This window comes from Lithobates pipiens, unplaced genomic scaffold (assembly GCF_037356315.1).
Source record: "Lithobates pipiens isolate NorthernLeopardFrog02 unplaced genomic scaffold, aLitPip1_a1.2 Scaffold_18, whole genome shotgun sequence".
NCBI classification, from domain to species: domain Eukaryota; kingdom Metazoa; phylum Chordata; class Amphibia; order Anura; family Ranidae; genus Lithobates; species Lithobates pipiens.
The window spans coordinates 214,334,022-214,350,490 of NW_027507758.1; the positions used below are offsets into that span (position 1 = coordinate 214,334,022).

At 42.5% G+C, this 16,469-nt stretch overlaps 1 protein-coding gene across 1 annotated transcript in view; it reads right to left on the bottom strand.

The window, feature by feature from the left end:
• QPCT (glutaminyl-peptide cyclotransferase) overlaps positions 1–16,469 on the bottom strand; it is a 496,499-nt gene that overhangs the window by 204,742 nt on the left and 275,288 nt on the right. The window contains exon 4 of the mRNA XM_077486558.1: positions 14,103–14,282. Within this exon, the coding sequence (XP_077342684.1) occupies positions 14,103–14,282 (180 nt within the window). The remainder of the gene's footprint in view (positions 1–14,102; positions 14,283–16,469) is intronic.

The window sequence follows — 16,469 nt, forward strand, 5'->3', positions numbered from 1 at the left end:
ATTGCTTGTTTGAAGCCTGCAAGTAGCTATTTACCCCCAGGCTAAATTGGTAACCACCTCTTCTAGAGGTTGCCTTAAATTGGTCTCTAGGGCTGGGCTCATTGAGACTTTAGTTGCTAATCAGCCCCACCTGGGTATGTGCTGGCTAGCATTTGCTCAGTCTATGGAGGTAAGGTAGGACACCAACTACTCTAGTAGGGTGTCCAACCATTTTAGGATTTGTTCCTTCACTGGTGGTGAAGGTTTAGTATATACAGCCCAGGCTATGCCTATGAAATAAATTCCCTGTTGGTTATTTCATAAAGGGATAAACCATGACTCCTCATTGGCTGCACACCAGTAGACCTCAGTAGTGAAGGTTTGTCCTTGCTGGGATGTTTTTGTGGCACAGCAGAAATACACATTGAGATTTGTGACATCTCTGCTCATAAGGGCTATATTGGCGTACATCAGAAATGTACTGTACTGAAGCTTGTTTGCTGTCCTTTATATTCTAAAGGTACTGCTTTGTTTGGCTACAGATCAGAAAAATACAGTGAAGGTGGTCTGTACTTTCTGGTTTTGTGCTGCACATCAGAAATGCACATCGAGTCTGGTGACATCTCTGCTCATAATGGTTATATTGCTGCACATCACACAAGATTGAGGTCTGTCTGTGGGGTTTTGTGTCCTGTATTACTGCCTTATCAGAAAGGCAGCAGTGAAAATTGATGGTTCGAATTTGTTGGGCTACATAGCAAAAATACAAATTGAACCCCTGCTAGGTGTAGTACATATAATGCCTTTGGTAATCCGTGTAGCACCACAAAGTGGCGTTGTGCTGATTTTAGCCGTGTGATTTGACATGTTGAGTCGCAAGGCCAAATCGCTTCAATATGGATGTGCTATCTCTATTCAGAATTGTTATATTGTTGCACATCAGACATATACAAGATTGAAGGTTGTCTGTCCTTTTTTAATGTCTTGCATATACTGCCTTATTGGCTGCATATCGGAAAGGACACAGCAGTGAAGGCTGCTTGTCTTTTTCCGATTTTGTTTTTGCTGCTCAGCTGAGAGACACATTGAGGATGGTGGCATCTCTGCTCAGTATTGGTATATTGCTACACATCAGACATACACAAAGATTGAATGTTTGTGTCCTGTATGTCCTATATTTACTGCCTTATCATTTGTATATCAGGCACAGCAGTGAGCAGTGTTTCTCATTGATCTACCTTTCTGCATCTTAGGGATACACAGGGGGTTGTTGGCTGCACTCCTCCAGGGAGTCACAGCATTGGGGACCCCTTACTTGTTAGACCTGAAAATTGCTATTTTTTTCCCTGCGACCTGTGTAATCTTGAGGTCTGTGGATCCAGGAATCAGGGACTGATGCACAGACACAAATGGTACCCATTGGAAGCCATAGTGTATGACTTCTCTCTTCTTCCCAAGTCGCAGGTTGGGTCGCACGGGCGTGGGAGCCCTAAACTTATCTGTCCTTTCTGGTTGAGGTTTTGCTACACAGCAGGAATACTCATCATGGCGTTATTGTCTTATTTTGCAGCAGACCAGAAAGATTGCAGCTGTAAAGGCTGTCTGTCTTTTTCCTCAGTGTCTGCTTTTATGTTGTTGCACAGCAGAAATACTCAAGATGGAAGCTTGTTGGTGCTTTCTGTTTCAGAAAAACACAGTGCTGCAGGTTGCTTGTGTCCTTTCTCAGTGTTGGTTCTATCTGAACTACACTACAGAAGTGCATGACAGAAAGGATTGTCTTGTGTTCCATATTTTACCCTGTGGCATAGCAGAAATGCACAACACGGGAGTTGGTGTTCATATTGATCTTATAACTGTATTTGGTGGTTTGTCAGAAATAAACAACATAGAAGTTTGGGTCTTTCTGTCATTATATTTATAGCCTTGATTTGCTGTACATCAGTAAAACACAACAGTAAAGGGGGTTGCTGTCCTTTCTGTATTTATATATCAGTTATGACCTAGTTGGTTGCACTTCAGAAATACGCAGCATTTAGGGTTTGCTTGTGTCTTAATGTTTTTACATCTTGGCAGCACATCAGAAAACCAGACTGTGAGGACTGTTTGTCTACATTGAGGTTCATATTTGGGTCTCTTCCCATATTTGATATATGGGTTTAGATAGTCACACTCAGGCACACAACATTGTTGTCTATGCTTGTGTCCTTTCTGTCTAAATGTATTGTGCCGTGCCCACAATCTATGATCATTTTATTTGTGATATTAATAATACATGTGTCACCTTTTGTATTTCAGCCTTCTTTTCCGTGGAGGGGCCAGGAGTTCGGGCTGCAGATGCCACATGTCAGAAAACCTCGACCCCCTTACATTCAGGGATGCCAGAACCATTTCCTAGGGTTGAAGCCCTGTAGGGTTATGGGACACTGGAGGAAGGGGATAATGAATCGCCCTGTTTAGTAAGAACTTAAAGAGCTCTGTTCAGAGGAGTATTAGGGCCTGAGGCTGAAGTATAAAGATGTATACCCGATCGAATAGGTTTTCGGCTCGGTGCATGGCCTTCATTTCGCCCTTTTAGCAAAACTAGACGTAGCAATATGGATAGTCTACTCCTGCTAGGGACTTTAATCTCCTGAAGAAGGCTCTCAGGCGTAAGTAAAGACATAGATTGGGCATGCCTTAAACCCAGGGATCAAGCTTCTGTTAATCTATTACCCTTAAGTAAGGCTTCCCTTTAGTCTTTGCTGACATAAAGATAAAAAGGAACAAAAAAGGTTGTCTGTCAGCCCCCCCCCCCCTTTTTTTTTGCAGTTTTATTTCCCTGAACAGGGTAGTGTTAAGACAGGCCCTCTTATTGATTAATGTAGTGTCCTTGTCTTACACAGGTCTCTGATTTATCTTTTTAGTGGTTCTAAGTAGCACCTCCAGGCACAATAGGCCATGGTTGTTAGATGTGTGAGATAGGCAACATTGCTAACCTACAAGTTTAACATGTTTTCTGATTCCATATTTAAGAGCCCATTTCACCTAGATAATGCATCCGAAGCGGAAAAGGCAGGGACATCTGTGGAGCAGACCTGCAGATCGGCTGCATGATCCAGCTAAGATACCTTCATCAAGCATATGAGCATATGGAGTGGAGGCAAAGCTCACTGCAGAACCAAGGTTCGCCTTGTGGCCCCACCCTAAGGTATGCCTGAGGTACTTGTTTATCCTCTCAGGTGTGCCGTCCTGGAAGATGACTTGAGAAAGGTACCAGTTACTTACCGGTAGCTGTCTTTCTGGGAAATCTTCCAGGACGGCAGGCCTACTTCCCGCCCGTTGGAGGAGGGAAAATTGTAGAACACTAGAAGGCGAGTGCCTATGAGGAATGAATTCCCTTGTGAGCCGGGTTCAGGAGTTACTTCTCTACAAACTGAGGATCAAGGGGAAGGGTGGGGACTTAAAACAGCTGTCGATTGATTGTGTTTCCTGTAGGGAGGAGCCTCTCATCTCAGGTGTGCCGTCCTGGAAGATTTCCCAGAAAGACAGCTACTGGTAAGTAACTGGTACCTTTTTCCACCAGGTGAATGGGTAGGGGTACATTGTACCCCATACTCATTCACATAGGGTGGGGGACCGGTATCTGGGGGACCCTTATTAGAGGGGGCTCCCGGATTCCGATAAGCCCCCTGCCCGCAGCCCCCAACAACCAACGGATAGGGTTGTTGGAAAGCGCCCTTGTCCTCATCAACATGGGGACAAGGTGCTTTGGGGTGGGGGGGCCACAGGGTGACATTGACTTCCTTTGCTAGTCCCGTCTACCTGGAGCCGTGTTCAAAATGAACGGACTTTCCTCTGTGTGTGGGCAAGGCCGTTCATTTAAAAAGTCCGGTCGTGTGTGGGCAGGTCCGCTCGTTCGGCAGGTCTGCTCGAAAGTCCGGCGGACATCCGATTAAAAGTCCAGATGTTTGTCCGCTGGACTAAGTCCACCGGATAGTCCGATCGTGTGTACGTAGCATAAGAGTTCCCTTCACTGGCCCAACCCCTGAAAAACAACCCCACACCATAATCTCGACCCAACCAAATGATTTGGGCCAGTGCACAAAGCAAGGTCCATAAGGCAATGGGTGAACGAGTTTGGGGTGGATGAACTTGACTGGCCTTCACATTAGAGTGGAGACTGCGAGCCAGGCCTTCTTGTCCAACATCAGTGTCTGACCTCACAAATACGCTTGTGGAAGAATGGTCAAACTTTTCCATAGACACACACCTAAACCTTGTGGACAGCCTTCCCAGAAGAGTTGAAGCTGTATGTGTGTGTGTGTGTGTATATATTATATATATATATATATATATATATATATATATATATATATATATAGTGCCTTGCAAAAGTATTCGGCCCCCTTGAACTTTTCAACCTTTTGCCACATTTCAGGCTTCAAACATAAAGATATAACATTTTAATTTTTTGTGAAGAATCACCAACAAGTGGGACACAATTGTGAAGTGGAACGAAATCTATTGGATATTTTAAACTTTTTTAGCACATAAAAAACTGAAAAGTGGTGCGTGCAAAATTATTCGGCCCCTTTACTTTCAGTGCAGCAAACTCACTCCAGAAGTTCATCGAGGATCTCTGAATGATCCAATGTTGTCCTAAATGACTGATGGTGATAAATAGAATCCACCTGTGTGTAATCAAGTCTCTGTATAAATGCACCTGCTCTGTGATAGTCTCAGGGTTCTGTTGAAAGCGCAGAGAGCATCATGAAGACATCAAGGAACACACCAGGCAGGTCCGTAATACTGTTGTGGAGAAGTTTAAAGCCGGATTTGGATACAAAAAGATTTCCCAAGCTTTAAACATCCCAAGGGGCACTGTGCAAGCGATCATTTTGAAATGGAAGGAGTATCAGACCACTGCAAATCTACCAAGACCTGGCCGTCCCTCTAAACTTTCAGCTCAGACAAGGAGAAGACTGATCAGAGATGCAGCCAAGAGGCCCATGATCACTGGATGAACTGCAGAGAAACTACAGCTGAGGTGGGAGAGTCTGTCCATAGGACAACAATCAGTCGTACACTGCACAAATCTGGCCTTTATGGAAGAGTGGCAAGAAGAAAGCAATTTCTCAAAGATATCCATAAAAAGTCTTGTCTAAAGTTTGCCACAAGCCACCTGGGAGACACACCAAACATGTGGAAGAAGGTGCTCTGGTCAGATGAAACCAAAATCGAACTTTTTGCCCACAATGCAAAACGATATGTTTGGTGTAAAAGCAACACAGCTCATCACCCTCAACACACCATCCCCACTGTCAAACATGGTGGTGGCAGCATCATGGTTTGGGCCTGCTTTTCTTCAGCAGGGACAGGGAAGATGGTTAAAATTGAGGGGAAGATGGATGCAGCCAAATACAGGACCATTCTGGATGAAAACCTGTTGGAGTCTGCAAAAGACCTGAAACTGGGACGGAGATTTATCTTCCAACAAGACAATGATCCCAAACATACAGCAAAATCTACAAAGGAATGGTTCACAAATAAACGTATCCAGGTGTTAGAATGGCCAAGTCAAAGTCCAGACCTGAATCCAATCGAGAATCTGTGGAAAGAGCTGAAAACTGCTGTTCACAAACGCTCTCCATCCAACCTCACTGAGCTCGAGCTGTTTTGCAAGGAAGAATGGGCAAGAATTTCAGTCTCTCGATGTGCAAAACTGATAGAGACATACCCCAAGCGACTTGCAGCTGTAATCGCAGCAAAAGGTGGCTCTACAAAGTGTTAACACAAGGGGGCTGAATAATTTTGCACGCCCCACTTTTCATTTTTTTATTAGTTAAAAAAGTTTCAAAAATCCAATAGATTTCGTTCCACTTCACAATTGTGTCCCACTTGTTGGTGATTCTTCACAAAAAATAAAAATGTTATATCTTTTTATGTTTGAAGCCTGAAATGTGGCAAAAGGTTGAAAAGTTCAAGGGGGCCGAATACTTTCGCAAGGCACTGTATATATATATATATAGTGACATTGGGGTGTTTAGCTCAAGGGGTTAGATGCATTTTTTTGTGCAGTGAGTCCACATCAGACAGGCATTTCTAGTTAAGGGCCTGGTAGCCCACGTTTATTAAAAGGAAAACAAAACAGTCCATCCAGGAATCCCACGCAGGGGTTTAACTTCATTCAGCACACATAAATGAAAACATACCAAGCCACCTGGCTCTCACTTGTCAGCAGTTCCTCTGCTTGCTCCCAACAGACTTATCGATTCTTTCCAGCCCCCTGGACTCACTGGCTTCCATAGTCTTCCCGACTCTCAAGGCTATCCAGCCTTTCCCAGTTCCTGGGCAAAGAATCCCCCTTACACAGGCTACAGTCTCCCACAGGGCAGACTACTCTCCAAACACAGGCTTGTCTTCAAACAGCAGCAGCAAGCTGCTCACACTCTACCATCCTCCCAACAGCCCCTCGTTATATGGGCTGTGTGCAGCTGGGCATACACCCTGCTCGCTATCCTCAAGACCCGGACACAGGGTTGGAGATCCCGTCCCACCCATGACTCTCAGGGATCTCCAAACTACAGAATCCCATCTGGAGCTAGCAAAACCTGGAAAAAACTGACAGAGCAGTTTTCTCCATTTAAACTCTACACTCTGTAGTCCTGCAGTCCGCAGATATGCAAACTCTGTGCCTCTTTTACCTCTAATTTCATAGGGACAGAGCCTTGCTCTGCCACAATATATATATATATATATATATATATATATATATATATATATATATATATACACATATACACACACGCCTGTTTTGGGGTGCATACTCTAATGCAATAGGCTGCACTTGCCTATGCCCATATCAAAGGCAACAGCCCAACCACAAGCAGCCAATCCGTCTGAAAGAGGGAACAGGGAGGAAGAGATGAGTGGCTGGTATGGACTGTGTGTTTGAATGGACAAACATCTATTCAGCACTAGTACCATATGTAAAAAGGGATCAAGTATTTACCAAGTAACTATAAACCTGTTATTTTTTAGTTGGGAAGATACTGGAGAGTTTAATAAAAGACCACATAGACGAGTTCATGCTGGAAAAACAATATTTTAAGCAACAGAAAGCATGGATTCATGAAGGACAGAAGTTTTCAAACAAACCTGATTTCTTTTTATGAGGAGGTAAGTAAAACCTTGGACAGAGGGTTGGCTGTGGACGTGGTATACCTGGATCCTGGATCTTAGTTACATAGTTACATAGTGGGTGAGGTTGAAAAAAGACACAAGTCCATCAAGTCCAACCTATGTGTGTGATTATATGTCAGTATTACATTGTATATCCTTGTATGTTGCAGTCGTTTTTCTTGAAACTATCAATGCCCCCCGCTGAGACCATTGCCTGTGGAAGGGAATTCCACATCCTTGCCGCTCTTACAGTAAAGAACCCTCTACGTAGTTTAAGGTTAAACCTCTTTTCTTCTCATTTTAATGAGTGGCCACGAGTCTTGTTAAACTCCCTAGCGAAAAAGTTTTATCTCTATTGTGGGGTCACCAGTATGGTATCTGTATATTGAAATCATATCCCCTCTCAAGCGTCTCTTCTCCAGAGAGAATAACTTCAGTGCTCACAACCTTTCCTCATAACTAATATCCTCCCTTTATTAGCTTTGTTGCCCTTCTTTGTACTTGCTCCATTTCCAGCACATCCTTCCTGAGGCCTGGTGCCCAGAACTGGACAGCATACTCCAGGTGCGGCCGGATCAGACTCTCAGAGCGGGAAAATTATCATTTTATCTCTGGAGTTGATCCCCTTTTTAATGCATGCCAATATTCTGTTTGCTTTGTTAGCAGCAGCTTGGTGTTGCATGCCATTACTGAGCCTATCGTCTACTAGGACCCCCAGGTCCTTATTCATCCTAGATTCCCCCAGAGGTTCTCCGCCCAGTGTACAGATTGCATTCATATTTTTGCCACCCAAATGCATTATTTTTACATTTTTCTATATTGAACCTCATTTGACATGTAGTTGCCCACCCCATTCATTTGTTCAGATCTTTTTGCAGTTTCCACATCCTGCGGTGAAGTTATTGCCCTGCTTAGCTTAGTATTGTCCACAAATACAGAGATGGAACTGTTTACCCCGTCCTCTAGGTTGTTTATGAACAAATTATATAGGATTGGTCCCAGCACAGAACCCTGGGGGACCCCAGTACCCATCCCTGACCATTCAGAGTACTCCCCATTTATCATCACCCTCTGAACTCACCCTTGTAGCCAGTTTTCAATCCATGTACTCACCCTATGGTCCATGCCAGCAGACCTTATTTTGTACAGTAAACGTTTATGGGGAACTGTCGAATCCAGATACACCATGTCTACGGGCCCACCTTTATCTAGCTAGCAACTCACCTCATCATAGAAGGTTAGTAGATTGGTTTGGCAAGAATGATTCTTCATGAATCCATGCTGATTACTGCTAATGATACTGTTCTCATTACTACAATTTTGTATATAGTCCCTTATCATCCACTCCAAGAGTTTACATACTATTGATGTTAGGCTAACTGGTCTGTAATTCCCAGGGACGTTTGCAGGGCCCTTTTTAAACACTGGTGCTACATTGGCTTTTCTCCAATCAGCTGGTAGCATTCCAGTCAGTAGACTGTCAGTAAAAATTAGGAACAATGGTCTGGCAATTACATGACCGAGTTCCCTAAGTACCCTCGGGTGCAAGCCATCTGGTACTGGTGATGTGTTAATGTTAAGTTTCCCAAGTCTCATTTTTATTCTGTCCTCTGTTAACCATGGAGGTGCTTCCTGTGATGTGTCATGAGGATAACCACTGCAGTTTTGGTTACTGAAGGCCCCCAATTCCCTCGTGAATACTGAGGAGAAGAATAAATTCAATACCTTCGCCATATTCCCATCCTTTGTAACCAGATGTCCTTCTTCATTCTTTATGGGGCCAATATGGTCTGTCCTCCCTTTTTTTACTGTTTACATACTTAAAGAATTTCCTATGCTCTCCTCTGCTATGTATCTTTCATGTTCTATCTTAGCCATCCTTATTGCACCCTTACATTTCTTATTGCATTCTTTATAAAGTCTGAATGTTGATGATAATCACTCAACCTTGTATTTTTTAAAGGCCTTCTCCTTTGCTTTTATATGCATTTTTTCATCGGAGTTAAGCCATCCAGAACTTTTGTTCTCTCTTTTTTAAAAGTATTACCCAATGGGATGCATTGGCTAGTGCCCTTATTTAATATGCTCTCAAAGCAAACCCATCTCTCCTCTGCGTTCTTTGTTGCTAAGATTTTATACCAATTTATGCCTTCTAGTAAGGTTTGTAGTTTAGGGAAGTTGGCTCTTTTGAAATTCGTACGCCAATACAGAAATTTGGAAGCCAATATGGAAGCCAATTGACCTGTGGTTGCTGTTCCCTAAATTGCCCCGTATTTCATTATTTCATTATTTTATTATCATTAATGCTTTATTTCTAGTTGGTGTGTCTACCATCTGACCCATAAAATTGTCCTGCAAGACATTTAGGATCTGGCGAGCCTTAGATGAATGTGCGGTTCCCTCCGCCCAGTCTGTCTGGATAATTAAGATCCCCCATTATGATAACATTTCCCATTCTTGCTGCTAATCCAAATTGTGATAGGAGATCTGTCTCCCCTTCCTCCCTCAGGTTAGGGGGTCTATAGCATACTCCCAGTATTATTTTCCCCTTAGCTTCATCCCTTTGGAGCTCTACCCATAAGGATTCCACCCCCTCCCTAGCTCCCTTACTGATGTCATCTTTCACATTCACTTGTACATTATTGTTGATATATAGGCATACCCCTCCCCTTTTTTTACCCTCTATCCTTGCGATAAAGGGTATACCCTTGAATGTTTGCCAGCCAATCACGATACCTGGTCTCTGAAATTCCCACAAAATACAAATCCTACTCGTACAATAGTATCTCTAGTTCACCCATCTTGCCCGCCAGGCTCCTGGCATTGGTGAACATGTGACGTAGCTTAGACCGGTCGCATATTATCCTCTTATTGGGTGTTCTGAGATTGCAACTAGGACTTGCCACTATACTTACCTTGGGTTTATGTGCTTTGGTCAACCTACCACTAATGCCCCCAGTACTACACTCTGGAATATGTTCTGCGCTGACTATCTCTACCTCTGGACCCTCCCCTCCCATCGCCTAGTTTAAAAACCCCTCTAACTTTTCGGCCATCTTCATTCCCAGCTAATCTGCACCCTCCTCATTTAGATGCAGTCCTCCCTTCTATAGTACCGGTTATCGACTAAGAGTCATCCCAGTCCTCCAGGAAACCAAACACCTCCTTACTACACCAACTCTTCAGCCACTTGTTTACCTCCCTAATCTCCCTCTGTCTTTCTGCTGTGGCTCAATATGCCGGTAGTATTCCTGAAAATACTACTTTGGAGGTTATTTTCCTCAATTTAGCTCCTAAGTCCCTAAAATCTTTTAGGACATTCCATCTGCCTCTGACTTTGTCATTGGTGCCAACGTGCACCATCTTGCAAAATCGTTTGACACAGTTCCCCACACACAGCTCATGTGTAAGGTCTACAGGCTTGGAAAGATCAATTTGTAAATGGATAGAAAACTGGCTAAAAAAACAAATTGAGCGTAATGGTTAATGATTCTTACTCTGAATGGTCTAAGGTTATCAGTGGTGTACCCCAAGGTTCCATGTTGGGATCCTTACTTTTTAATATCTTTATAAATGATATAGGGTCTGGGATTAAAAGTACCATTTCTGTCTTTGCAGATGACATCAAGCTATGCAGTGGAATAACATACTTACAGGATGTCTCAATGTACTGAGGTGATCTAATTGGGCACTTAAGTGGCAAATGAGTTTTAACATTGATAAATATAATGTTATGCACTTGGGGGCCCAAATATATGCATGCATCATACATACTAGGGGGAGTACAACTGGGGGAATCCATAGTGGAGAAGAATCTGGGGGTTTTGGTAGATCATAAGCTCAATATTAGCATGCAATGACAAACTGCGGTTTCCAAAGTGAGCAAAGTCCTTTATTGTATTAAGAGAGGTATGGACTCCAGAGAGATATAATTTTGCCCCTGTTCAAATCATTAGTAAGACCTCATCTGGAATATGCAGTTCAGTTTTGGGCACCAGTTCTCAAAAAGGATATTGGGAAACTGGAGAAAGTGCGGAGATGGGCAACCAAACTGATAAGAGGCATGGAGGAGCTCAGCTATGAGGAAAGATTAAAGGAACTCAATGTATTCTCTCTTGAGAAGAGATTAAGGGGGATATGATTAACACGTATAAATATATAAGTGGTCCATATAGTGAACTTGATGTTGAGTTCATCATAGAAGACAAGGGGCACTCTAGAGGAAAAAAGATTTCATCTCCAAATTCGGAAAGGTTACTTCACAGTAGGAGCTGTGAAAAAGTGGAAAGTCCAGAGGTGGTTCTGGCCAGCTCAGAAGATTTCTTTAAACCACTTCCCGCCTGCCTGCTGTCATATGACGTCCTTGACTTTGAGCGGGGATATCTGAATGATGCCTGGCGCTACAGGAATCATTCAGATATAGTCTTTTAGAGCGATTCCCTACACCATAAGAATGATTATAGCGGCTGTACAGCTACTTGATCATTCTTACGTTTGGCGAGAGGGGTTGATCTCCCTCCCGCCGCCCTCCGGTGTTTCCACCGACTCACCCCTGCAATTGGAGAATGGATCCGCCGGCCCCGGATGTTGATCATAGAGATTTCCGGCAGACCAGATGGTCCCAGAGACCCTATGATTTTTCAGAGGCCTGGCACGATGTTATAATGTCACGCTCGCCCTCTGCATTCAAACAAATAACACCACCTCGGCTGGGAAGCTGAGATTGTTTTCTATTTATTTCAGGTTTCCCAGCCTAGAGGTGATATGTGAGGTCTTATTGACCCCATATATCACTATAACGATGACCTGTCATGCTTATTCCTATTACAGGGCATGTTTACATTCCTTGTAATAGGAATAAAAGTGATCAAAAAAAAAAAAAAAAAGTAAAATGAACCATAAAAAAAGTAAAGTGCCCCTGTCCCTGTGTACTCGCACGCAAAAGCGAAAGCATACATAAGTCACACCCACATGTAAACGGAGTTCAAATCACACATGTGAGGTATTGCCGTGAACATTAGAGTGAGAGTAATACTTCTAGCAATTCAAAACATGTAACCAGTAAAAAATGTAAAGCATCGCCCATGGGGATTTTTAAGTACCGAACGAGAGTGTGCAATTTTGAAGTGTGACATGTTGGGTATCTATTTATTCAGCATAACATCATCTTTCACATTGGGCTAACTTTACTGTTTTTTTTTCCAAAACAAAAGTTTGAATAGTTGCTGTGCAAATACCATGCAAGATAAAAAGTTGCAATGACCGCCATCTTATTTTCTAGGGTGTCTGCTAAAAAACATAATGTTTGGGGGTTCTATGTAATGTTCTAGCAATAAAAATATGATTTTTGCATGTAGGAGAGAAATGTCAGAATTGGCCTGGGTGGTAAGTGGTTAAAAAAATCCTGATATTTTCCTAACTGATATATATAAGTAAAGTTGATCCAGAGAAAATTGAATTGCCTCTCTGGGAATTAGGGAGGAATTTTTCCCCTGTTGTAGCAAATTGGAGCATGCTTTGCTGGGGTTTTTCACCGTCCTCTGGATTTACTGTGGTTGAAGGATTGTGTATATGGGATTGTATTTATTATTTTTTGTGGTTGAACTAGATGGGCAGCACAGTGGTGTAGTGGTTAGCACTCTCTCCTAGCAGTAAAAAGGGTCGCTGCTTTGAATCCCAACCACGACACTACCTGCCTGGAGTTTGCATGTTCTCTCTGTGCCTGCGTGGGTTTCCTCCGGGTACTCTGGTTTCCTCCCACACGCCAAAGACATGCAGGTAGCTTAATTGGCTTCTGTCCCAAATTGGCCCTAGTATATGAATGGGGGCCTTGGATTGTGGGCTCCTTGAGGGTAGGGAGCGATGTGAGTATGCAATGTACAGGGATAGAGACAATTGTAGACACTCACTCAGGTTGAACTGGATGGACTGGTGTCTTTATTCAACCTTACTAACTATATAACTATGTAACTATGTGACTTGTGTCTTTTTTCAACCTGACTAACTATATAACTAGTCCTGGCTGGCAGCATGCAAGCAAGGGTGTCTTCATAGGACCTTTCATGGAAATGAAAACACCCTGATATTGCAGCCAGCACTGGGGGAACAAGCTGAAACAGGCATGAGGGCAGACCAAGAAAAGACAACGTCAGGAAAGTTTTCATCTTGGTTGCCATTTTGCGGCCTCCTTCAAACTGGTTTGACCAACATGTGAATATTGGGGAATTTAATCCAAAACTTTTTTGATTCTACACAAATCCGCTGATGCATTTTCCCTAAGTGTTTTGTATCTTTTATATAGTACTACCACATACAGTGAGGGAAAAAAGTATTTGATTCCCTCGTGAAGACTCAGGAGAAGAATAGGCTCTATACAATTATTAGATTTTTTTGGTGTGGGGGTTCCCTACAAAGTCCATATACCAGACCCGAAGGGCCTGGTGTGGAATTGGGGGGACCCCACACCATTTTTATCCCAATGTTTTTAGTTGCAGGCATTTTTTTACATTCAGGGTTCCCTGGTGACAGCTGATGACTCATCAGTTAAGGACACAGCGGATTTCAAAATGATGCAGGTTGTTTAGTGGTTGTTAAGGATGCCAGTGGCTGCCGTCTCCTTAAATATTGAATCCCGGAACTACTACTTATTTACTGCATGCATTTTTCTTTTTTGGTAATTGATTACCGAGTGTTTTTGCTTTATGCAGTAAATACCGCATAAATCAGTAGTGAATTGAGATTTTCAGGATCGCATGCAGTATTTGGGAAAACACCTAAATATTGCAGGCAATCTGGTTCTGTGAATGAAGCCCTATATTCTTGAGACATAATGGACCTGATATAGAATACTTTTGAGATAAGGTACCCAATAACATTTGTCAAGGCATTTTGTCTCTTCTTTGATTGTCATAAATAAAATGATCAAATAGCAGAAAAAATATAAAATACTATATAATACTTACAATTCCATGGAGTTGATTTGTGTTTTCAGAATTAAATGGGTGAGGAGTGTTCTCCATCTTCTGTGCTAAATGCCGGGACCCATAGAGGGAATCAAATGGAGACCATTGACGAAATGCTTCTTCACCATCAAAAAATATTAGTTGAAGAGAAAGGTCTGGCTTTTTACTTGAATTTCGTTGCTGTGAATACAAAAATTTACTGACTTTTAACATACAAAGTAATATATGTAATATTTTTAACTTAAAAAAAGCACCATAAAGCTCTGAGCTCAAAAAAACAAAAACAAAAAAACAGGACAAAAAAACATAGTGTCCAAAACTACTTTGAAGTGAACCTGTTAAAGGAAAAAAAATGCATAAGAAAATGCTACCTTCGATAAAAAAGCACAACATAATCCAGGGATAAGGGCACCTATAAGGAAATGCATTTTTTTTCCGTTAAAAGTTGTACTTCATCTAGCCTGAGCATCTCTGCTAATCAGGGAGGCACACTATCAGACTACAAATAAAGAGACCCAGGTGGCAGAAGGAGCAGGGAATAACATGAAGTTTAAAGACAAATTAAAAATTTGCACATAGATTTAGCTACTTCTTCTCATCATTTAGGCCTGATTCACACCTATGCAGGTTGCAGTTTGCCTACTGCAGTTGCATTTTGCATTTTTCATTACATGCTTTTCATCCATTGAAGTCTATGGAACCAAAAATTAGAAAAAAAGTCCCTGGCCCTTACAATAAAATGTACAGATGTGACCTACATTCATAGGAAACCATGTTAAAAGGACTGTAGTGTGTTTCTGCACCTTCTGCTAATGTCGTGTTTGGTGAGCATTGATTCCGAGCATGTGTTTTTGTACTTTGGACTCTTGTGTGACGGACTTGTGTACACACGATGCGAAAATCTGACAACAGACCGTTGTCCGCCAAAAATTGACTAGCCTGCCATCCAACATTTGTTGGCGGAAAGTTGGACAATTGTCGGATGGAGCGTACTAATGGTTGGATTTGAGGCAGTCTGTCATCACACAATTCTCTGACATAAATCCGATCGTGTGTATGAGGCTTTACACTACATAGATTGTACAGAGAGTGTTGTGTTGTAGCAGAAAGGAGAGCTGTCAAAGATGCTGTCACAGTTACTTACCTTTCCTGCTGTAGCGCCTTACATTCAAAGTGGCTGCAGGGACTTTCAGGTCTTAAAGTGGATGTAAACCCCAATTTTTTTTTTTTGTGATGTCATAATGTAGAGTATAAGATTTCCTATAATTTGAGCCCAGTCTTGCCACAAAGAGTTAATCCAGCTCTGAGCAATCCTCTTTTATTGTTCAGTGAGATAAATCATGACAAACAGAGAAAAACTTTGACAAATCCTCCCCCTTGCTGTGGGTAACAGGTGATTTACATATCTCGTGCACTAGCCTAAGAGACATTATTTTTTAATTCCCTCCCACTCCTTTCTTCTGCTGCTCTGCAAGGATTGGCTGTTCCACACCTCAGCATGATTTGATGAAGTCATGTGGGGACTTTTCTGGGTTTTGACTGGATGTTGGTGATCATAGCAGAAGTTCAGTGTAAGAAATACACAGGAGAAAATGCATGTTGATAAGAGGAGTGCAGAGGTGGGCGGGGAGTCTACTGACATCACGACTCCACCCACTGAGCCCTGGAAAACATACCCACCCACAAAATCTGCAGTTTTTCGGGTCTCATAGCAGACAGAGGGGAGACATTTGACAAATAAGTATACATGCAGGAGGCATGCATATCCTTCTAGATAACTAATATTGCAGTAGTTTAGAGAGGATGAGAGTGGGTTTACAGCCACTTTAAGCCCCATACACACTATCAGTTTTTCTGTTGAGTTTTTCCTTTAGATTTACAAAAACAATATAATATGAGGTCAAACCTTAGGAGTTTCAATGTGTATGCAATCAGGCAGGCCCTTGCACTACATGGTTTTAGTAAACCTGAAGGAAAAACTCAGCAGAAAAACTAATAGTGTGTATGCGGCTTTATTGTGACACAGTTGTCACACACTGTCACAGCTTGAGCATAGCGTCTATATACTCCCTCAGTTACTGAAGTTGTTTCTGCCATGCAATGCACCGTCAGCCTACTCTCTGAACCCTAGCCTAGTCTCTGCTGAACCCTAGCCTAGTTTCTAGTGTACTCGAGCATGGTCTCAACTGCACTTGTAGTCCAGTCTCTGTCTCAGCTACAGCCGAAATTTCTGCTGCACCTGTGCCTTGTCCCTGTTGCTCTCTCAGCAGAGTCACTGATGCGCACTAACCAGGTCTACGCTTCACCTGTAACATAGTTACAGTTGTGAATGAAGCCAAGTCTTTGCTGCACCTCAACCTAGTCTTG